At 43.0% G+C, this 25,000-nt stretch overlaps 1 protein-coding gene across 1 annotated transcript in view; it reads right to left on the reverse strand.

The window, feature by feature from the left end:
- Window positions 1–1,105: 1,105 nt before the first annotated feature.
- LOC145411250 (zwei Ig domain protein zig-8-like) overlaps window positions 1,106–25,000 on the reverse strand; it is a 75,016-nt gene continuing 51,121 nt past the window's right edge. Inside the window, exons 6-7 of the mRNA XM_080281317.1 lie at window positions 6,930–7,104; window positions 1,106–1,284 (exon numbers count right to left, since the gene is read on the reverse strand). Of these exons, the coding sequence (XP_080137443.1) occupies window positions 1,106–1,284; window positions 6,930–7,104 (354 nt within the window). The remainder of the gene's footprint in view (window positions 1,285–6,929; window positions 7,105–25,000) is intronic.

The following is a 25,000-nucleotide window of genomic DNA, read 5'->3' on the forward strand; positions in this document are numbered from 1 at the left end:
GGCAGTGACGAGTGGGTGTTATGAAGTTGGGTGGTAGTGGGTGGCAGGACAGGAAAGGGGGAAAACGAGCAGACCCTGGTAATCAAGAGCCATATTTTTGATATAATCCTATCAATGCATACATAGGTACTGTGTAGGACGAGGAGAGGGCAAGATGAAGTGGGATGATAACAGGTGTTAAGGAATGCTGAGTGAAGCATATGCTTTGAAAATGGTCCCTGAAGGTTGGCTATCAAGATGCAAGTCAAATACAACGGAGTAATGTATGAGTGGGACAAGCAGAACAGAATGGGTTGGATAGGTAGATTGAGCGTTATATGAGGGACGGCTTTGGCAATGAGAACAGATATTATCTCTATGGATGCAGAAGTAAATGGTGAGGGAAAGTAGACAGTAGTGGGTGGGACAGACTGGGATCCAAGTGGCTCGTGTAGCAGGGCTGAGGTAACTCACCAAGGAATACTGGACATTGTAAGTAGATCAGAATGGGCATTGCAAGAGCCAAGTTCAAAACCTTCTCCAAGAATAAAAGCAACACCAATATCAACAACAATGTAAGCACACACTGCTAGAATATAAAGGCCGCCGTATGATTTATGTAAAATTATGGATAACGTCTAGAAAGCAAAAGTATCCACCAGGCAGTGTAGAAATAATTCAAGGTGATTAATAATAATGGAAGAGGGCAGTAAAAGAAAAAGTAGGGTAGAAATGGTGGAACAAATGGATTAGATATTTTAGACAAAAAATAACTAAACACCACACCCACAACCGGACGATATTCATATCTCTAGACCGCCAACTAGCTGGACGTAGCAACCATGTGATATGTTTATAATAATAATAATAATAATAATAATAATAATAATAATGAAAATTTTAGTAATAAAAATAATAATAATAATAATAATAATAATAATAATAATAATAAAATATAGTTCACACAGAATACTGATTTATTTATATTAAACCAGTCACACCTGAATATGGAATACCCCCTTACAACTCTATTAAATATACTTAAAATAGGCCTTAAATGCTATGGAAAACTGATTCATCTGCAATATTGTGCAGAGACACTCCTTACAGCAGTAAGCCTGTCCTCTTATCTGTTTATCAGGGAGGTAATGACGGGAGCAGCACGCGTAGAGGCAACTGTTAGTGAGGCAGCATGGGTAAGACCTGTGGGACCATGCAAGACCAGCAGCATGACCAGCAGGGTGAAGGAAGGTGAGGTAGGGGAAACGCTGCTAGTAGTGGTTTGCATGGCGGCCGGAGTCTCACCTGCCAGAGGAGAGAACAGCTGCTGTTGGCTAGATCATACAGCCTTAAGTTAATTGTCTTCAAGCCTTAAGCTAATAGTCTAAGGGCCTTAAAGATATGATTCGAGGGACCTTAACCCCTTCTCTGCAGTGAAGTCTTTCTGCATTTTACAGATGTCATCTCTAGGCCATCACAATCACCTCACATCACAGAGAGGAGGCCACTGGTAATGAAGGGGTTACTGAAGTCCTGTTCTAAGCCCTCCACTTCTAAATGTCTCCCCTGAGCAGGATAAGTTCGTCTGTTGATAGCTGAAAAAAATAATGATTAAAGTGAAGGGGTTAAGCTTGTGATCTAGTGACACATTTGTGATCTGTAGGTATTAAGCTTGTGATCTGATATCTCTTTCCTATCGCATATCCGTATCTAGAGCCATGACAAATGATACTGTGCGTTCATTTTCGGTGATCTTTATACTCTGAATGTTGTACTGATGTTTTATTGATTATATTCTTCTTCACTAATAATGCACACATTTTTCTACACATATACAAAAATTGATTTATATCAAGCCAATCTGTTACATGAACGATATACATAACGTGAGATTATGCAAAACAGTACTAGGTGCATGCTTAACATTTCATCTTACACTCTGCACCATTGTAGGTCCACGTTCAAATACTATCGCAATCACTGTTGATCGTTAGAAGAGAGTAATGAAAAACGATAAAGTTAAATCGAGAAATTATGAAATGAAACTGTGAGGTACTATGGATAAATAAAGTATCTGTGTACAGGGAGTCCGATGCATACCGAAAATATTCGAACATTACCAACGTGTCATTATGTATGAACAAAGTCTGTTTATATGAACATACCATCTGCTATATGTTTGCAAGAGGATATTGCTATTTGGCATCACGGCTACCAACGTGTAGTAGGTCAGACACTAATATTTCAGTGACCTTCATTCTGCGCTCCAAAATTTCACATATATTGTGCACCGATCCTTTTTTTTTTTTTTTTTTTACCCATAGTACACTGATGCTGAATATCATTAAGAAGCTTGCACACCCCCTCTCCCGGTGACGACTTGAGCTGCCTGGAACCACTATCTGACTCACTTCTTCATTTCTGCAACATTCGCGGCCTTGCCTCTAACTATCGCTCTGTTGAGCACCACCTCTCCTCAAAACCTCACCTTCTCTTCTAACTGACACTCAGCTGTCTGAGGCAACTGACACCAAACCCTTTTCTGTATCCACCTACTTTATACTCATTTCAAAGCCAAAGGTGGCTGTTGTGTATATATACGCAACGACTTATCTTGCTCTCATGTTCCAAAACCGGATTCTTCTGAATTCTCTCCACTCTGGCTTCGGCTTTCCTGTCATTCCCTGACTAAATATATTTGTGCTGTTTATTTATCCCCTAATTCTACTATCAAAAATTCTTTGACTATCTTACTTCTACGATAGAACACATTCTATCCATTTCTCCTTTCTCTAAAATCTCCATTTTGGGAGATTATAATGTTCACCACCACCTTTGGCTCTCCTCTCCTTTCACTGATCCACCTGGTGAACAAGCCTACATCTTCTTTATCCTTAAGAACTTGAGCAGCTGGTACAGCACCCTACCCGTATCCCAGACCGCCTTCGAGAGAACTCCAACATACTTGACCTCTTCCTTACAACTAATCCTTCAGCTTACACTGTTTATCTTTTCTCTCCGTTGGGCTCCTCCGATCACAACCTTACCACCTTAACCTGTCCTATCACTCCGGTACAGCCTGTGGACCCTCCAAAGAAAAGTCGTCTGTGGCACTTTGGAGCTGCGGATTGGGAGGTCCTTAGGCAGTACTTCTTTGATTTTCCCTGGAATGATTATCGCTTCCATGGCCGGGAGCCATCTGAGTGTGCCTTACGCGTTACGGAGGTTATTCTTTCAGGCATGGAAGCATACATTTCTTTCTCGTATCCTTTGTCTAACGCAAGAAAGTCTTGGTTTAATCACACTTGTCCTAAAGCTGTCCGCAACAAGGAGAGGGCCTACAAAAGGTACCGGAGCCAACCCACCACTGAATCACATCATCTTTACGTTTCTGTCCGGAATCGTGCTAAGTCTGTTCTTCACTCTGCTAAAAAAAATTTCCTTTGTACTAAATCCTCTAAACTCTCCAACTCGAATTCTTCCGCTCCTGGCACCTTGCCAAAAACCTTTCTAACAACTTTACCTCATCATCCTTCCCTCCTCTTTTCTACTCTGATGGTACTGTAGTTATTTCTTCTACTCATAAAGCAGCTCTCTTCGCTCAGACTTTCTCCTCCAATTCCACCTTAGACGATTCCGGTGCTGTTCCTCTATCACTTTCCCCCTCTGACTTCCTCATGGCTGACATTAAAATTTCTTCAGCTGATGTATTTTCTGCCATCACTGACCTTGATACTAACAAGGCATATGGGCCTGATGGAGTCCCTCCTGTTGTTCTTAAGAACTGTGCTTCTGTGCTTACACCCTGCCTAGGTAAACTCTTTCGCCTCTGTCTGTCAACTTGTACCTTTCCTTCTTACTGGAAGTTTGCTCTCATTCAGCCAGTCCCAAAGAAGGGTGACCATTCCCAACTCTCTAACTATCGTCCAATTGCTTTAACATCCTGTATTTCAAAAGTTTTCGAGTCAGTTCTTAATAGAAAAAATTTAAGATATCTTTCCTATCACAACCTTCTTTCTGATCGTCCGTACCGGTTCCGTCAGGGAAGCTCCACTGGCGATCTTCTCACCCACCTTTCAGACTCCTGGTCATCCTCCTTTCGGGACTTTGGCGAAAGATTTGCCATTGCACTTGACATCTCAAAGGCTTTCGATCGAGTCTGGCATAAATCTTTAATTTCCAAACTGCCCTCTTACGGTTTCTATCCTTCTATCTGTGCCTTCATCGCTAGCTTCCTTTCTGGTCATTCTATAGCCACTGTTGTAGACGGCCATCGTTCTTCTCCTAGATCTATCAATAGTGGTGTTCCTCAGGGCTCTGTCCTATCACCAACTCTCTTCCTTTTATTCATCAATGACCTTCTAAGCTGTACATCTAACCCTATCCACTCATACACTGATGACTCCACCCTTCACATTTCCATTCGGTTCCTGCAACGCCCATCTCAGCAGTTACTTCAGCAAACAAGGGATGAGGCTATGGCACACCTAATGTCTGACTTAGCTCGTATCTCTGACTGGGGTAAAAATAATCTGGTTGTTTTTAATGCGTCTAAGGCTCAGTTCTTACACCTATCAACCCGACAAAATCTTCCACAGGTATACCCACTAATTTTTAATAATATTCAGCTTAATCATGCACCATCCTTGAACATGCTTGGGGTTTCATTTACTCGGGACTTATCTTGGAAAGGTCATATTACATCTCTTGTAAAATCTGCTTCCAAGAGATTAGGTGTGCTGAGCCGACTCTGTTCCTTCTTTACCCCTGCACAATTGTTGACTCTATACAGGGGTTTTATCCGCCTGTGTATGGAGTATAACTCTCATGTGTGGGGAGGCTCCCCACATACAGCTCTTCTCAACAGGGTGAAAGCAAAGGCTTTTCGTCTCATTAACTCTCCTCCTCTTACTGACTCTCTTTAACCTCTGTTTCTTTGCCGCACTGTTACATTTTTATCTCTTTTCTATCGTTACTTCAGTGGTCACTGCTCCTCTGAACTGTTTGCATGCATTCCTCCACCTCTACGACGGGCATGTGGCACCCGTCTAGCAGCAAACTCTCATCCCTTTTCTGTCCAACTCTCTAATGTAAGAGTTAACCATTACTCCCAGTCCTTCATTTATGCAACAGGTCAATTCTGGAACTGTCTCTGTCTGTATTTCCTGCTTCCTATGATCTCCAGTCTTTCAAATGCCGTGTATCCAGGCATCTCGATATGATCGGATCTTGAATTTGGCTCTCTCTTGTGTTTTATTTTTCTCTTGGAGGGAACTGTTATTGCGGGCTCATGGCCTTTGGTTCCTTCTTCTTCGCATTAAAAAAATCATTACGATGATAACCGAAGTAATATTACATTATCCCTTGTGAATTCTTCAGTCTCACATTAAAATATTAATTAGTCTAGACACGAATAACGATGTTAAATGGCAACGGAAACATTCGAAGATTATCACACAGCGCTCAGCATAGGATGAATATATCTTTTCTTGGCGAGGTTGACCCGACCCTGTGAAATAAAGCAACACCAGCTTCTTCACACTTTTTCACTCGTGTATTATACTGATGGGTACATGATGCTTTGTTCTTTACTGCCGCTCAAACAATAAAATCGATTAGTTAATGGATGTGGCTATGAAAACTTAATTACTAGATTATTATGAAAATTGCCTCAAGTATATATTAGTGAATTAACAAAATATCTATTACATTTCCGCATTTGCAAGAGATCGGTAGCCCATCTAACCTATAAATAAACCAGTTCGAGTGAAATTAGTCGTCTATGGACACTAAGTTCAAAGGGTTCGGGAATCTTTACCTCCCCAAGCAGAGTGGTGGGTTATATACTCATCCCTGTTTGTTTTGTCGACAAGATATGTAAAAACGTATTGATGAATTTCAAAAATTAGGTGGATAGGTGTGTCTTGGGGCACGGATGTGCTGATTAAATTTTGGTGGTGATTTGAGTTTTCTGCTATAGGCGATGGCGGAGGTATGCGATCTTTGAGTGCAGTATTCTTGTCTAAGACTGAGAGGCACTGAGAGCATTTATTCATTCGAATGAGAACTACTGCGCTCTATTAAAGACAAATGCTTGGCGCCAACTAAAGTAAAATAATATGTGTATATCGAACACTGCATGACGTAAGATGCTGGTATGAGTGGGTTTTAAGCTAGCTGTCTGGTGTACACTTGGGACATTATACTGATATGTTATTATATCTTGGAAACCATTTTCAGACTTTCCACACCACGTGCTGATTCATTAATTTGCCTTGCTCATCCATCCTTATTTAATCTGTAAATCGTGCATGAACTAATTCAACGAAACTTGTGCAATAATAAAAACTTTTGCTTAGTTTTATTCCCTCAAGAAATAAAGTACAAGAAAATGGACCTGCACCATCCTTGCAATTTACATTTTTGGTCCTAAACACAGGAACTTTATTACAAGGAATTTTAGGAGCATACCCAAAAGTACATGGTCGTTCATACCCAAAAGTACATGGTCGTTCAGCTATATTTTTTAAAACTTTTAAATAGAAGTAATTAAGTAGGTGACAGGCTAAAGAAAATGTATATACCATGATCTCGCATCACTCACAGCACTGTGTATGAATTTTAGTGATAAAAGATGAGAACTGACAGCCTCAAAGAACATAAAATTTATATATGTTGCATCCACTTGAGTCCTGTTGACGGGCTGACCATTGCAAATCCTTACATTCCGCACAGCTTATCGTGCAGCAGGGTTCTTAATAGCTACCAAAATTGCACTGACCAGTGACACCATTTATACGAAAGAACAATGCCTATCTAATATCAAGATAAGACATTCATCAAAATCTTTCCAAGTTGGAGTAAAAGTGTGTTAGTTCTGTTTAAAACCTAGCTCCAAGCCTCCTTCCCATGCAGTACGTACCACCAAACCTTCCTACACTTACTCTTACTTTTTAAGACATGGACGTCAGTGAAGACTTTCTGTGCATTAGAAGGCTTGCAGGAGTAGCGGCCAGAGTCCCACATAGTAGCGTTGATGACCAAGAGCGAGGAGCGGGTGGTGTCCCCCTGGTGCTTCGTCTCCACCCTGATCTCTCCGCCGTCTCGCTTCCCGTAGTTCACCAGCTGTTGACAGAGGAGTTGGGGTTAATGTAGGCTGGGGAGACAGAAAAGTTTTGTCTGTGGTGATTAGAAAAGTTGGTACCGAATGTGATTTTTGAGAGTTGAAATTTAGGTCGATGTCGGTTTAACCCCTTCAGCCGAATGAAACACTGTACTGTTCATTATTTCTGTCACAAAACTTTTTATTCAGCTGAATCTACGGTCACTGACGTGGGCTTTTTTTTCCTTTTAAGTTTCCGAGAGGCCATTCGAATTGAGTTTGATAGAGTCTACATTATTTCCTTTCTTTATAGAGGCTTTCCGTAAGTCGAATAAAATTTTCTACTGGTAACATAAACAGTACAACATCATACTGAAGGAGTGTATCACTGCTCCCACTTAGCTACTGCCTCCCCTTCAAACAAGTATGTAAAATTTTGGGGTAATTATTTCGAGAGCAGTTTAGCCCCGCTTTCTTCCTCCTATTGCTGTTGCTATTGTTGTTGTTGTTGTTGCTTTGTGTGTGTGTGTGTGTGTGTGTGTGTGTGTGTGTGTGTGTGTGTGTGTGTGTGTGTGTGTGTGTGTGTGTGTGTGTGTGTGTGTGTGTGTCACTGTATTTTTTATTATAATGTGTTGTTTTCTCATGATACTCTCTAGTGTTTTTCTCACAACATTCCACTCAGTTACGAGTATATCTTGTTTGTCTGAATAATATCCTGTGTTTCACTGTTTTTTCACAACAATTCTGTTAGTTGTGTTGTGCGTTTTTCATGGAAGTATACTGCGGTGTGCTGTATCATTCTTATCGTAATCTGGTATATGTATTTTATTGACGGTTCATTTGTACTGTGTCATGGTAACTGGCTGTGCTCTGTTGTTCTTTCATATGGTGTTCTGCTGTTTTCTTTCATATGGTGTTATTTTGTTGTGTTTTTCTCGTTATATTATCCTGTGCTGCATTCTTTCATGATTTTTTTTTTGCATTTTATTGTTCATGTTTCTCTTCCTGTTGTGTTTTTCATATGCCTGTATGTTGTGCTTTTCTCAATTGCTGTTCTGTTGACTATGTTGTGTTTTTCATTTTGGTTTTCTGTTGCGTTGTTCTCATTTTAGTCCAGTTTACTTGATTTTTCTTGTGATATTCTGTTTTGTTATGCCTTTCTCGTGGCATTTCGTTGTGTTACTTTTACCACGTTATTATGGTTTAATTTGCGTTCTCATGCTGCTATGCTGTGTTGTTTTTCTCGTGTTATTCTGCTTTACTCTGTTTTTCTCATCTGTTCTGTTGCGTTCTGGTGAAGAGGCGAGGGAGGAGAACCCACCTCAGGAATCAATGCATAACAATCACAGAGGAGGGTAACCTTCATGCATTTCCGATTTTACACACGCATACACAAAGAGTCTTTGCCGATGTATGTATGTATACGAGCCATACATACTGAAACAGCCACATAAAACAGTACGTACACAGATAACTAATCTGTGTGTGTGTGTGTGTGTGTGTGTGTGTGTGTTCCTTACCATTTGAGGCAAAATATAATTAAAACTAAAGACTCCTAACTACTTCTCATTTACCATTTTTTCTCTGCATATATTACGGTAATACACAAATGAGTGTTAGCTATGTACAAACTGTCGATGCTGAAGGAAAGTATAAATCACCCAGAAGAAAGAATTAGTGGGATATAGACAGAGCAAATGAAAAAGCGTTTGGAAGTTTCATATGACAATGCTAATACATCTCAGTATCTCCTTTCCTCTATATTCCTTACTACTCGTCTTCATTTTGAACTCCTTACGTGGATACTCTGTACTTTATTTTTGCTATCAATAAGTGATTTTTTTCAGATGTGTGGTGACTTCTCGAACTGGAGGTGTTAGATATAGCCTAGACTACCTTAACACATTCTTCAAGGAGGCCTTATCTGAAAATGAATAAAGTCATATGGTAACAGCAAGCGTGAACTATAAATAACACATCCAGGGCTCAGGGAGTTAAAAAGCTGGCAAAATTTCCATCCACAGTTTTCCGAAATATGGTAATTCTTAACATTTATATTCCCACGTCTCGTCCCTTCATCTTTTTGTTCTTCCGTTTCCTCTATGTTGGTGTTTTCTCCCCCTCTCCTGTCCCATATTTTTCCTGCGCTGTGTCCATCTCCATTTTCACTTTTTATGCGAATACATTTTTCCATTTTCCTTTGCTGGCGTTTCGTCCCTCCGTCTCGTTACATATTTGTCTTTTTTGCACCTAATATTTCCCATCTTTTATATTTAGTAACTTTTTTTTTTTTTCGCAGTGTTTACCATTAAACTCTGTCTTATCTATTGCCAGACGCCTCAATCCCGTAAAAGGTTGCCGCAAACAAATCGCCTCCACGTCTCCCTGTCCAATGCCACTTGCCTTGCTCCCAGCTCACACCCCCCTCTCTCAAATACCTCTCCACTCCATCTCTCCATCTCATCCTCGGCCTCCCCTCCTTTTCCCCCCTCCACCTCACCCGCATACACTCTCCTTGTTAGTCTCTCGCTCTCCATCCTCTCCATATGGCCAAACCATCTCAGTGTATTTCTCCTAACACTTTCTGTCACATCCACATCCACATCACAGCGCTCCTTAACTTCCTCATATGTCAGTCTCTCCATGTAATTCCACATGCTCCTCTCAAATAACTCATTTCCACTTCTCTCACTCTTGATTGTACCAATAAGGTCCGAGCTTCAATTGCATACGTTAGAGTTGGTATCACACTACAGTCATCTATCTATCTATTGCCAGAAGCCTCAATCCCGTTTGGGGTGGCCACAAACAAATCGCCTCCAAGTCGCCCTGTCCCCCGCCATTTCACTGCCCTGCTCCCAACTCACACCCCCCTCTCTCATATACCTCTCCACCCCATCCCTCCATCTCATCCTCGGCCTCCCCCTCACTCTTCCCCTCTCCACCTCACTCACATACACTCTCTTCGTCAGTCTTTCACCCTCCATCCTCTCCACATGGCCAAACCACCTCAGTGTGTTCCTCATAACGCTTCCTATCACATCCACATCCACACCACAACGCTCCTTTATATCCTCATTCGTCAGCCTGTCTCTCCACGTGACTCCACAGGCTCCTCTTAAATAACTCATTTCCACTGCTCTCACTCTTGACTTGTGTCCTTCCAACAATGTCCAAGCTTCACTTCCGTACGTTAGAGTTGGTATCACAATACTGCCATGTAGTAACTTTTTCACTTCCATGCTCACTTCCCTGTTTCTTATCACTGCTTTCAAGGAACCAGCAACCTTTCTTCCCTGCTGTACCCTTTCAAGCACTTCACCCTCCAAACCTCCATCCTTACTCATCACACTACCCAAATACTTAAACGTACTCACATTTTCCAATTCCTCACCATCTAACCTCGCTGTACATTCACTAACTTCACCTCTCTCAAAGACCATCACTTTACTCTTCCCTACATTCACCTTTAGGTTCCGTTTCTTACACACTCTCTCAAACTCATCCACCAAGCCTTGCAGCTCCCCTTCGTCTTCACTCAACAACACAGTATCATCTGCAAACAACAGTACAGGGAGTTTCCAAACACTATCCTCTCTCACCAGGGCCACTCCAACATCCACTACCCTACCTTGTACCTCTTTTATTACCCCATCCATGTACAGATTGAACAACCATGGAGACATGACACATCCCTGTTTCAAACCAACTTTCAAAGAGAAAAATTCACTTAGTTCACCATCCACACGCACTGCAGCCTTCGCACCATCGTACATACTCTTCACAGCATTCAACAACTTCCCATCTACTCCATATATTCTTAATACTTTCCACAATCCTTGTCTATCCACCCTGTCATATGCTTTCTCCAAATCCATGAAAGCCGCATACAACTTCTTTCCCTTCTCTAGAAACTTTTCCACTAAAGATCTAAGAATGAATATCTGATCTACACAACCTCTTCCCTTCCTAAAGCCTCCCTGTTCTTCTCCAACTAATTTCTCTGTTCTTTCTCTAACTCTGTCTATAAGTATCCTACCATACACTTTTCCTATTATACTAAGAAGACAAATGCCCCTATGACTACCACACACTTCTTTTTCCCCTTTTCCTTTGTACAAGGGAATAATTATACCTGACTTCCAATCGTCCGGGACTCTACCTTCCTCCCAGGCCAATCTGCACATCTTCCACATCCATTCTACTACTATCTCTCCCCCATGCTTCAGCATTTCACCATACACTCCATCAATTCCTGGGGCTTTCCCCGATTTAACTTTCTTCATTGTTTCCACAACTTCTATCCTACTGATTTCTTCCTGTCTTCTCACCTCCCTCCTTCTCCTAGCCATTCCCCAGCCACTTATACTCGCATTACTTCCATCCTCTACGTTCAACAATTCCTTAAAGTGTTCTCTCCATTTGCTCACTTTTTCTCCCTTCTCCACTAGTAATCTACCATTTTTATCTTTCACTCCCCTGCTAACTTCACTTCCACCCTGTCTTACTCTTTTCACTTCTCTCCAGAACATTTTCTTACAGTCCCTCCACTTTACACTCAAATTCCTTCCAAATTCCTCATCCACTCTCTTCTTACTCTCTCTTACTAATCTTTTCACCTCTCTCTTCCTTTCCACATATAACTCTCTCTTCCACCTCTCAACTTCTTCCACGCCCCTATTTCTCACCCATTCATTGTATGCTTTCTTCTTTTGTGCCACAGCCTGTTTCACCTCTTCAGTCCACCACGCTGTTCCTTGCACCCCCCTCCGCCTTCTCTTCCTTCCACACACCACATCACATGCTGCACATATTTCTTCTGTAAATATCTTACACACACCTTCCACATCTCCCATCTGCTCCAATTCATATTTGCCCAATCGTTCCTCCACTTCTCTCTTATACTCTGCCTTTTTCTCATCCTCTTGTAACCTTTCCACTCTCCTTGCAACTACTCCTTCCTCTCGTCTTTCCCTTCTTCTATTCCTCCATCTCACTTGCATCCTAATTTTGGCCACCACCAAGTAGTGGTCAGAAAGTCCACTCCCCCAACCTCTATACACTCTTGCATCCTTTACACATCTTCGCATCCTTTCATCCACACACACATAATCAATCATTGCCTTCCTTTCATTCAGTTCACCACCCACCCTTCTCATCACTCGCCATGTATACCTGTGGATCATTTTATGCCTGAAGAGGGTATTGGCTATCACCAACCCCCTCCCAGCACATATGTCCACTAACGCACTCCCATTCTCATCTATCTCGGCAGGCACACCCCAATCACCATCTATTCCATCCACCTTCACATTACCAACTTTACCATTCATATCACCAATCAAAAACACTCTCTCAATCCTTCCAAACTTTTCCATGCACACTTCCACATTTGTCCAGAACTCTTCTCTCACTCTTCTAGCACGATCTTGCGTTGGCGCATACACACACACAATCGCCCACATTTGTATTCCAACTTTCAACTTTACCCACACAATCCTTGACCCAACTGATCCATACTGTCTTATGCTCTTCTTCCATCTTTTACTCACAACTATACACACTCCTTCCTGTGCCCTCTCATTCTCATCTACTCCTGCACATATACCCCATCCATACTCCCATTCTCTCACACTTTCTCCTCTCCATTTTGTTTCAGTTATTCCACATACATCCACTTTCGCACCCTCAAGCACCTGGACAATCTCTCTCTCTTTCACCTCATCATTCGCTCCTCTTACATTCCATGTACTCATTACCAAGTCCTTTGTCCGGTCCTGGGTCGTCATCGTTTGATCAGTCCTTGTCCGAGGCTTCTTGTTTGTTTTTTTAGTTGGTTGTTTTCCGGGGAGGGGCACTAACCCTCCGCCAACCCTTTTGGTCGCCTTTTACGACAAGCAGGGATACTGGGGGAGTATTCTTGAAAACCCCCTACCCCCAGGGGTAGGGGTACTTCCATACTCACTTCCTGTTCCTTTTCACTTCTTTCAAAGAAATAGCAACCTTTCTTCGCTGTTGTACCCTTTCAAGCACTTCACCCCCTAAACTTCCATTAAATTAATATCGGTATACCATCTTTTCTGTGGCAGAAACGGACGTCCACATTGTACTCGTCTGATGTAGTGCTTCTTTTCAGGAGACTACACTGAATGACAAGTCAAAGGGTGTCCTATAACCATTTACTAGGTTGCATGGCAAATATATAACCAAATGGACGCCTGGTTGTCTATTGGGTTAAGGTGCCCTAACCGGCTCTGGCCCTTTCGGGTTTGTATCTGAGGGTTAGTATTTGTTTATTATTCGTATAATGCAATGCAACAGCGTGTTACTGGTGCATCTCTCCTTAACTGTTTGACTTTATAAGTGGCTGAGATCTGGACCTCTTGCTTCTGATGAGGTATAAACAACTCAGTTAAGCTATTGATGACAAGAATGTTGTGTGTTCATCATCACACGGTCATCAAAATCAATTCAGCCAAACCCGATGCAGTAATGGTGCCATCAGCGTTATCAAAGGCATATTTTCGCGAGCCACTTTGGGCCATTTCAGACAAGCCTAAAGTGTTTGCACATCTGCATTCCTGGTAAGAAAGCATTAAGAATGGTCCAGCTGAATACTTCTCCTACTGGATGGGAGGACCGTGGGACCACAGTCTTGAAGAAATCGGATGAATTACATTACCGGAAAAGAAATATAAGATCAATCAATTGAGCTACATTTTTTTTTTTTAATGAAAGGAAGAAGAAGGGCCAGAGGCTCGCAAAGCGCTCCCTCCAAGAAAAACAAAAAACAAAAACAAAAGAGAGCAAAATTCAAGATCCATGCATTTCGAGATGCCTGGAAACATCGCATTTGAAAGACCGGAGATCGTTGGCAGTAGGAAAAACAGACAGAAGGAGACAGTTCCAGAGCTGACCTGTTGCATACATGAAGGACTGGGAGTAGCGGTTAACTCTTGGATTAGAATGCTGGATAGAAAATGGATGAAAGTTTGTTGCCAGACGGGTGCTACATGCCTGCCGTAGTGGAGGAGGGATGCAAGCAGACAGTTCGGAGAAGCAGTAACAAAAATCACAGCGATAGAAAAGATATAAAGACGCAACAGTGCAGCAAAGAGACAGAGGTTGAGGGGAGCCAGTAAGAGGAGGAGAGTTAATAAGGCGAAAACCCTCTGTCTCCACCCTGTTGAGAAGACCTGTATGTGGGTAGCCTCCCCGCACATGAGAGTTGTACTCTACACAGAGCATTTAGTTGCTTCCAGTCCATTTAAAGAGAAATGGAATAACTCGTAAATTTTTTCACATCATAGTCGTGATACAAGGATCCTTGCCTTGACATCCCATGCAATAACTCTGCAGCTTATTCTGTTAACGACAATCAAAATGAAACTGCTCTATTAATTGGAATCACTTTTAACTGCCATCGACATAATTCAATACGTTTTTGAGATTCGCAAACTTTGCACTTTTCAGGATACGTAATTATTTCTACTGCTTCAGACATATTATAATGTTATTTTTAGAAAGTCCAAATAATTATTCCATACACTTGTGCGAAACTGCGAGGAGGATATGTGTATTGCTCGATTAGTTTCCTGTTACTCTGTTTTTCTATTTGTCTGTCTGTTAGCAAGATTCTGGGAAAGCTCTTGGATGGAATTACAATATATTGACATCACATTTAACGACCCTCAAAAGAATAGGCTATTGACTTCTGGCTGAAAAAGTCACAAGTCAAGAGCATGAAGAACTCACACAGATCTTATCCAGTTTCGATCAACTTGGTGGAAGTGTTGTGGGTCAGTATGGAATAAAAAGTCCCATTTTTTGTACAATCGGACAAAGGTATAGGTCACAGGGCAAGGTCAAATCTGTCCATTAACTGGAAGTTTGAACCAAACTTGGTGGAAGTGTGGTGACCCTGACCAGCCAGTATTCCCACCATACACTTTCATGCTACCAACAGCCACGTGTGGGTACTTGTTCAGGTAGTTTGTTACTTGTCGGCAAAAACTTGTGAATCAAGTCAAGCAATGAAGTTATGTGAAAAAGAGAATCTTTGGGACTTCGAATCTTGTGTATAAAAAGGGGACAAGCAATGCAGCAAAGGAGGCCCCTTCTGAGATACCAACAGAAGCAAACCGATGAGAGTTTTTCCCACCATGGCAGCCAAGGTTGTGGGGCAGGTTAAGTGGTACCATGTCCAAAGGGCTACAGTTTCCTGACTTGCCTGGACACAGGGAGTGAAGATTGTGTTCCTCCACAGCTCCTCCATCGTGGGCCCCAACCCTGACCACACTGTGCCTTCAGTTGCTGCTGGAGAGGTGGTGGAGTTTGTTGTACAGGAGGATGCCAAGGGCCCTACAGCTCCGTCTGTCACCAGGCCTGCAGGCCAGGCAGTACCGGGCTCTCCCCATGCCTCCCCCCATCTTCAGCGTCGGCGTCAGCCTCCACTTGCTACTCCTGCCTCCTTCCTGCCTCTTCTGCCTCTACCATCATTGCCATGTGTGTGGAGGTTGCCAAGGCCTTCTTGGGGGGAGATATGTTGGTTTTTGCCCAGTGCCTGCCCGTCATCTTCCAGGCCAATGGGCCTCCTGCCATCTCTACTCCTGTGTCTTTTTCCTCCACACCCGTGGTGCAGAGAAGGCCTGGGAGAGGGGCTCCTCATTGTCTTCCTCATCATCCTGGACCCTCTTCGACCCCCCCCCCTCCTTGGTCCCACGGGTGCTGCAGCTGTAGTCCGCCATTCCCAGGACAAGGATCCAGCTGTCAGGGTATGCTGTCTCCTCTCAGTCTGCCTCTCAGCCTTTACCTGAGGTTTCCATGGAGGTTGGGGATGTTGAAACTTCATTGCCATCTGAGGTTTCTGTTCTTGATGCCCCTGTGTCTTCCGTGACGACTCCTATGCTACCTCCTCCACTTACAGGGCAGGCATCGGAGAGTTCCAGACCCTCTAGTTTGGCCCGGCAACTCTCTTGGGGTGACTTTCCCTCCCTCCCCCAGCATGGCCTGGAGCTTCTGAAGAACCATCAGTGCCACTGTGAGGACTCGGCACCAGTGGAATCTGGCGAGCAGGAGTTTGCCAAGGAGGAATTCTGGCAGGCCTTGCTTTCCTTCATTGACCTGCACTGAGGATCCCTCCAGGCTGTTACTGGCCCCGAGGAGTGTCATATCTTCTCCTACACCCTCAGGGTCATGCAGTCACATCTCCCTGCTGGTCCTGGCTCCGACTACAACTCCGACTCTGACTCAAGTGCTTCTACCATCTAGTTAACCTTCAGCCATCAATTTATCTGCCACTGCCTCCCTGCCCTCCTGCTCCTGTTTTGTTTCATACTTTTGTATTGACTGTATATATATATATACACACAGTCCGTGCCGAAAGTTAGTGCGCCCCTAAAGCAACAACTGTAAACAATATTTAACAATATCTTAATATTAATAAAATGGGTACTTACAAGTAATTAGTACTTCAGAGGTCTTCCTTTCATCTTCATGCACTTTTTGAGCTGTTTTAGGACAGAATCTACTAGGTTCCTTAAATGTTCTGGGTCAATATTCCTCCACACCTGTTCCACTGCTTCGATCAGTTGCGGGATGGAGTGTGTGTCATGTTTCCTTAGCTCCCTTTTAATAATTGCCCATAAATTTTCAATTGGGTTCAAATCTGGGGAATATCCTGGCCAAACTTCAATGAACTCGACCTGAGAATCTCGCAACCACTGTATCACATCACGGGCTGTGTGGCACGGTGCACCATCCTGCATAAAAATGTCAGTCTGGCAAGCCTCAGAACACTGGCAGGTGGTCAGACAAGAGTTCCAGGTAGGTGTTTTTATTGAGGTTCTCATTTTTGGGGAGCACAACTAAATTCCCCTGACCATGGTACCCAAATGCACCCTAGACCATAACACTGTCAGGGAATTTTTCTGTCTTCCTGGTGTTGCGAGGGTCGAGTGGGTCACTGCCACTGCGACGATACACATTCCCACCTCTGTTCCCAGCCACAGAAAAAATTGTTTCATCACTCCACAGGACTCGCTGCCACTTGGTTTCTTTCCACTCAGAATATTTTCGGCAAAAAGCAATCCTATTTTTTACTTGCCGAGAAGTTAGACAAGGCTTGCGGCTGGGGCGGCAGCTGCGATAACCCAGCCTGTCGTGCAGGATGCGTTGCACTGTCCTCTTGGAGACATCAGCCAGGAGTAGTGGGTTATTTTCTTTTATTTCCCTTGCTGAAATGCGTGGGTTAGCCTCCACTTGCCGCCAGATAACGTTTGCAGTCCGTTTATTGGTCTTCCTTGGTCTCCCAGACCGGTATCCATGTTCTGGTACTTCCTCGGCGCCACCATCCTTAAATCGCTTAATCCACTTTTGAACAGTTCGTTCTGCAACGAACTGTTCATTGAGATATCCTTCACTGACTGTCCTGCCTTGTGGAGGAACACAATGCTTGCCGGCTGCTCTTTTGTAGAGTCCTTGGGATTCTGCATGTCTTTTGTAGAGGAGAACAACTAGCAAGAGAATGAACAGGGTAAGGGACACCTCACTCTCAAGCACTTCGAAGAAACCACCAGTTCGGAGCTACTGAGATCCCCCGAGGCGGTTACAGCAGCAGCTGGGTGCATTAATACTGCCAGATGTACGATATCACTACCATCCCCCCCTTCGAGAGAGACACAGCACACAGTCTGTGTCAACTGATTAAGCCGCGACACGGTCCAACTTAATAGTTAGGCTATTTCAACTCATCCCTGGACCATCACATTTGTATTGGAGCAGCTGTATTAATCTTGCATTTATCCTTTAATTGAAAGAATAAGCAACCTAATGAGCCATGTTGATCGATCAGTAATTGCATAAATGTGGGTGTGGCGATCACATCTTCCGTTGTCACCACCCACTACCTTTTCACCAGATACTGAGCGAAGCATTACGGAAGGTTATATCGTTAACCTGACAGAAATGCGTAAGCCATATTCTGTCGGAAAACATCTCAGAGTGCTTGAAAGTTAAAAGAAAGCCTCCAAACTAGTACTAATTTTTCAATACCAAGTTTATTATGTGTAGGGATGTCTTTCTTTCGTTTACACTTGTTGTGTCAGGTGGCGTTAGTATTGTTTACATACGTTGCATCAGGGGGCGCACGAATTTTTGGTGCGGTCTTGTGTGTATATATATATATACAGATAGATAGATGTATACATCTATAGATATTTGACTTTTTTTTGTGCATTTGTCTTCCGCATATGAGTGTCTTTAGGACATGCAATGGACTTTTTGGCTTAATGGACACATATGGCCCACAGCCATTAATTCAGGGATAAAGAAAGAAGAAGAAGCAGTGAGGCCAGCAAGCAATCACAGCTCTCAGCCTACATTTCTTCAGGCTCGTTCTAGCCTTTGTTAAGAAAAGATTGTGTCGTGTTATGTCATCTTAACATTGTGTTCTGCACTTGTTATACTACGTTATTTTTATAAACCTTGAATACTGCAACTTATTGAGATGGTATTCATAGGCCTTCATGGTTCGTGTTTTTACTTAATAAACTTTTATATAATTGTGTTTGCTATCCGGGTTGGAACTACATTGGTGACCCAGAGAGACATTTGTATAACGGATAGCAAACAGTGCACGATCATGGGGGAACAAAAACTGATTCTTCCCACCTTCCACCACATTGTCGAAGACTGGATTTTACACGTCGAGGCTTATCTTTACCACACATCGGCTACTGATGCTCAGAAGTTCAGTGCATTAGTAAGGGCGCTTCCTACGGAGGTGGCTACTCTGGTAAGAGAAGTTATCACTACGTCATTAAATAATGATAAATTTGCTGCTCTCAAGAATATGTTACTGGCATGTTATAGGAAACCGGACCACAATCATCTGCATGACCTTCAAGAACTTAGATCGGGTGCTGTTCTGTGGCAAAAGATGCAGCTCATTAACTCTCGCTGCATCATATCACTACCTGAGGACATTATTCACTATCTGCACCTCCAAAAACTTCCAGCAGAAATAAAACTCAACCTTTCTTCTCTCAATGGTCAAACTACAGCAAGCATGTGGCAGTGGCAGATAGGATGATGGCTCAACTCTCTACTTCAGCATACATAATAGGTACACCTAATATAGCAAAATTATCTGACCCGGATGTGTCTGGTGTGAGTTGTACTACCAAAACCTCGCACCATGCTTCTACTTCAGCTTCACTCACTCTGTGCTAACACAGTTCTTTCACCGAATCAAACTGTAGACCTCCTAGTTCAACTGGTAACCTAGGGGTGGGAAAATCCAATGCTTCAGCATCGAATGTCACATTTGTTTGTGAAATGCCTGATTTCAGCAAGAACTGTGACGTCTTGATACACTTCAGCGACAGGTAGACAACCTATCTTCATCTTGTCATTCAAGATTTCTTGCTCATAAGCAACAGCAATCGGGACTGTGTTGGTATCATGAAACATTTGGAACAAAAGCTCGCCAATGCGACCAACATGCCCTTTTTCGGGAAATGGAAACACCGGGAACAGATGAGTGCAGCTGCTCTTGCTACATCAAATGTTTCTGCACCACTTCTCTACATCACGGATCATGCATTTGGTGGGAAGTTTTTAGTGAATACTGGAGCATCTGTGAGCATTCTTCCACCAACACATGACTGGGAGAGTAAACCACCTGCATTCGATCTTCTGACTGCAAACAACACACCCATAGCTACTTTCAGCACTTCAGAACTGATGATTGATTTGGGAATGCGGCAAAAGTTTACGTGTACTTTTATCGTAGCTGACGTAAAACAACCACTGTTGCAATATGATTTTTTCAAACATTTTCAGTTGCTTGTCTGTTCGGGAGAGAACTGCCTAATTCACCTGCCATAGCAAAGTTAAGTTTCTGGAACTCTGCGAAAGTTTTGCCATTGCACTTGACATCTCAAAGGCTTTCGATCGAGTCTGGCATAAATCTTTAATTTCCAAACTGCCCTCTTACGGTTTCTATCCTTCTATCTGTGCCTTCATCTCTAGCTTCCTTTCTGGTCGTTCTATAGCCGTTGTTGGAGATGGCCATCGTTCTTCTCCTAGATCTATTAACAGCGGTGTTCCTCAGGGCTCTGTCCTATCACCAACTCTCTTCCTTTTATTCATCAATGACCTTCTAAGCTGTACATCTAACCCTATCCACTCATAAGTTGATGACTCCACCCTTCACCTTTCCATTCGGTTCCCGCAATGTCCATCTCAGCAGTTACTTCAGCAAACAAGGGTGAGGATATGGCACACCTAATGTCTGACTTGGCTCGTATCTCTGACTAGGGTAAAAATAATCTGGTTGTTTTTAATGCATCAAAGACTCAGTTTTTACACCTATCACCCTGACAAAATCTTCCACAGGTATACCTACTAATGTTTAATACTATTCAGCTTAATCCTGTATCATCCTTGAACATGCTTGGGGTTTCATTTACTCGGAACTTATCTTGGAAAGATCATATTTCATCTCTTGTAAAATCAGCTTCTAAGAGATTAGGTGTGCTATGCCGACTCTGTTCCTTCTTTACCCCTGCACAACTGTTGACTCTATACAGGAGTTTTATCCGCCAGTGTGTGGAGTACAATTCTCATGTGTGGGGAGGCTCCCCACATACAGCTCTTCTCAATAGGGTGGAGTCAAAGGCTTTTGGTCTCATTAACTCTCCTCCTCTTACTGACTCCCTTCAACCTCTGCCTCTTTGCTGCACTGTTGCATCTTTATCTCATTTCTATCGCTACTTCAATGGTCACTGCTCCTTTGAACTGTCTGCATGCATCCCTCCACCTCTACGGCATGTGCGCAGCACCTGTCTTGCAGCAAACTCTCATCCCTTTTCTGTCCAACTCTCTAATGCAAAAGTTAACCGTTACTCTATGTTCTTCATTAAAACAATAGGTCAACTCTGGAACTGTCTCCCTCTGTCTGTATTTCCTGCTTTTTATGATCTCCAGTCTTTCAAATGCAGTGTGTCCAGCCATATCAATATGATCGGATCTTGAATTTGACTCGCTCTTGTATTTTGTTTTTCTCTTGGAAGGAACAATTTTGCAGGCTCACGGCCTTTGGTTCCTTCTTCCTCACATTAAAAAAAAAAAAAATTACTGGTTGCATCAAGTAATCACGAGGAATACCGAACTCATCTTAGACAACTGTTAGTGCACCTACAAGATTATGATATCAGGATTCATCCAGCTAAGTGAATCTTTGGAGCACCTGTTCTGGACTTCCTGGGAGATAGAACTTCTGTTTAGATCAGTCCATTTCCATGGAGAGTTGACGCTGTCAAGCAGTTTCTGCAGCCCACTAGAGTGATGAAGATGAGAAAATTCCTGGGCATAGGTAACGAGTATCACCACTTTCTCCCTCGGGCTGCAGAAACCTTAGGTCCTCTACATGATCTGCTCAAGAAGTTGCCAGTCATCTAATGCCCCTCTTATCCAGACATCGGAGGCAACCGGCATTAGCAAGAGTTAAGGACGATGTTGCACGACTTTCTCACCTTGCATATCCAGTCCCCAATTCAGATCTTGCCCTGACAACAGATGCTTCTTCTACAGCAGTGGGTGCAGTCCTACATCAGGTTAGGGATGAAGTTAACTCCTTTGCGTTCTGTGTCGCTATTATAGGATGGAACTGGGCATTTTCAACATTTAATAAAGAAGGGAACCCCAGGGTATGGACCTATGAGCTTCACGACTATTAGCCGACAGGCGGGGGGCAGTTCCCCTAGTACCCTTCCAGTAAAATCTCTCACACAGGACCTCTGGGAGCAATGGGGTTAAAACACCATTGGCATTCTTCTCCCAGTGCCTAGACAAGGCTCAGCTTAAATACAGTGTATCTGAAAGAGAATTATTGGCCCTATTTTTAGCTGTTCACCATTTTAGACACTGGTTAGAAAGTCGTTCCTTTTGTACTGTAACTGATCATAAACCTCTCATCTATTCTACATCACAACAGTCAGATTCTTACTGTTAGTGAGTGCGAAGTCAGCTCTCCTACATCTCTGAGTTTACAACAGATATTCGTCACGTGAGGCATTATGAGAATGAGGTAGCTGATGCCTTGTCCCATTCCATCTCCACGATTGAGTAGCTTCCACCAGTTCTTGATTACAATCAGTTAACTCTTGCTCAGGTGAATGATGAAGAGTTGGCAGCATATAAAACTTCATCATCTGGACCTTACTTTAAGCCGTTTGATATACCTGGCTCAGACTGTAAACTTTGGTGTGATGTTTCTTGTGACAAACTTCGTCCATTCATTCCCAGCTGCCATCGTCACAAAGTATTTTTGCATTTTCATATCTCAGGTCATCCTGGTAGTAAAGTTTCACTGCATTTTCTTATCCAACACATAGTTTGGTCAGGGATTAAAAGGGATACCTGTGCATGGACATGGCAGTGCACTCCCTGTCAAGCTTCCAAAGTTCACATTCATACCAAATCTGCACTAGAGTCATTGTCACTCCCTTCCTGTAAATTTCACACTGTGCGTGTTGATAATTGTAGGCCCTTTGCCACCTTCATGAGTATACACCCATATATTTACTTAATCATATTGATAGATTTACCAGATGGGCAGAGGTAATACCTATGCAGGGTATGTTAACTGATTCAACTGCATGGGCCTTTCTTATAGGTTGGGTTGCACGATTTGGTGCTCCTAGCACTGTCATTGCAGATCGTGGAACGCAGTTTCATTCTGACCTGTGGCACCAACTCCTCGCTTTCCTGGGAGCAGCAAGACACCATACGACGTCTTATCATCCCCAGGCAATTGGTATGGTTTAGCAGTTTCACTGGCATCTAAAGAATGCTCTCAACCCACAACCACAGCAGTATCGATGGGCTGATGCACTGCCACTTGTTCCTAGTAGGGCTCAGGGTTATGGTTAAAGAAGATCTACACTCCTGTCTAGCAGAGCTTGTTTTTGGTCAGTCCATTCGGTTCCCTGAGAATTCACCACCTCAACTCTCCGGAAAACCTTGGTAAGTATGAGTTTCTCGGTGTCCTTCAGAAAACTGTCACTAGACAGCAACCAGTACCTCCCCATCAGGTACCATGTCGGTCATGTCACGTTCCCTCTTCTTTGGTCGATTGCAAGTATGTGTGGCTGCGTCATGATGCTTATCGGTGCCCACTTCAATGTCATTAGGATGGCCCTTATGAAGTTGTTAACCCGCCCCATCCCGACCACTTTTCCACCACTGACTCCCCCCAATCCCAACCATTTTAGGAAATTTTTTTTTTTTGGCTCAAACCTTCGCTTTTGGTGAGAAACATCGAAAATTCATAGAGAAATCACTCACCTGAGGTTTAAAGTACTCGATACAGGTAGGAGTACCTCCTTACCTTTCTGGGTTTTCTATCAGGCTGGCACCAAAGAAAACGAGTTCTATGGGAGGATAACTATTTCACACCACTCATAAACGGTATTTATTTATTTACTTGGTACGAATTTATATGTAGTACGAGAATATATTGGTTTTCAAGCAGTAATATAGGCATTATAAGCATTGTTTCACTCACTAATACCTCACCTTTTTTTGCCACATTACCTGATCATCATTTCTAACTGTTTCTTCCTCTAATGCTATGTAAAGTTTGTCCTCCACATTGTCATTGATTGGGGAATCACTCTGGCCCTGAATTTCGTACCGTGGCATGACATGGCTATACTGGCCAGGTCACTGATAAAAGGTAAATTGCTGAGACAATGGCATGCAGGGGTAGGGAGGAGGTCATGCTGGGTAAGGCATTGTCCCTGCCTGGCATCTTGTAGAGGAAGGTGTCACGTGTATACGTACCAAAAATCACTCGCGAAAATTGAAAATTGTGCAAATTAGGGACCTTGCAATTTTTTCGCGTTTATGTACATTGACGGGATTGGCAGTGACAAAACGTGTGGACGTTAAAGAACGTCGACGGGACGCCATGGGTTAAAAGGTCAAGTAAGCATTTCACTATCCTTTGTGGTAATAGTCAACAAACTTTTTCTGTGGATAGGTTAAAACCTATAGTTTTTCCAACACCTATTTCCTCCCCAACTGCTCAACCCATTTCTTTAACCCCAGGGCAAATTAGCATTGCCTTACCACTTACAGTCGATTATGCATCAATTCAATCACACTCCACTAATCATAAACATCTGATGTCAGACCATGTTGCAATACCGCAGACCTACATTGCTAAGGCTCAACCAGCTCCTGCTATTGCGGCGAGGAGTGGAAGGGTATCCCAGCCCCCTGAGAGGCACGCTTCATCAGTAATTGCTGAGGGAGCGTCTTGCCCAACGCAGGGGCGTTCCATCTAGGCATCTGCCTTTATAACGTCCTGGGGGGGTGGGGAGTAGTGTGGTGATCCTGACCAACCAGTATTCTCACCACACACTCACTTGCTACCAACGGCCACGTGTGTGTACTTGTTCAGGTAGTTTGTTACTTGGCAGGAAGAACTTGTGTATCAGGTCACAGAGCAATGAAGTTATGTGGGTATGAGAATCTCTGAGACTTCAAATCTTGTGTATGAAAGGGCAACAAGCGATGCAGTGAGGCCAGCATGTAATCCCAACTCTCAGCCTACACTTCTTCAGGCTCGTTATAGCCTCTGTCAAGAGTAGATTGTGTTGTACTGTGTCATCTCAACATTGTGTTCTGTAGTTGTTATACTATGTTCTTTTTATATACCTCGAATACTGCGACTCGTTGAGAGGGTATTCATAGGCCTACATGGTTTGTGTATTTATTTAATAAACTTTTATTTATTTGTGGTGTTTGCTACCTGGGTTGGAACTACAGAAGGGTATAAGGTGAGCTATATATGAAGTTATTCTGTTTTGAGAACTATAGTTCAAATGTTAAGGTCACAAGGAAAGGTCA

This window comes from Coenobita brevimanus, chromosome 88 (assembly GCF_032717465.1).
Source record: "Coenobita brevimanus isolate Jiangsu-jjx chromosome 88, ASM3271746v2, whole genome shotgun sequence".
In the NCBI taxonomy this organism is placed as follows: Eukaryota; Metazoa; Arthropoda; class Malacostraca; order Decapoda; family Coenobitidae; genus Coenobita; species Coenobita brevimanus.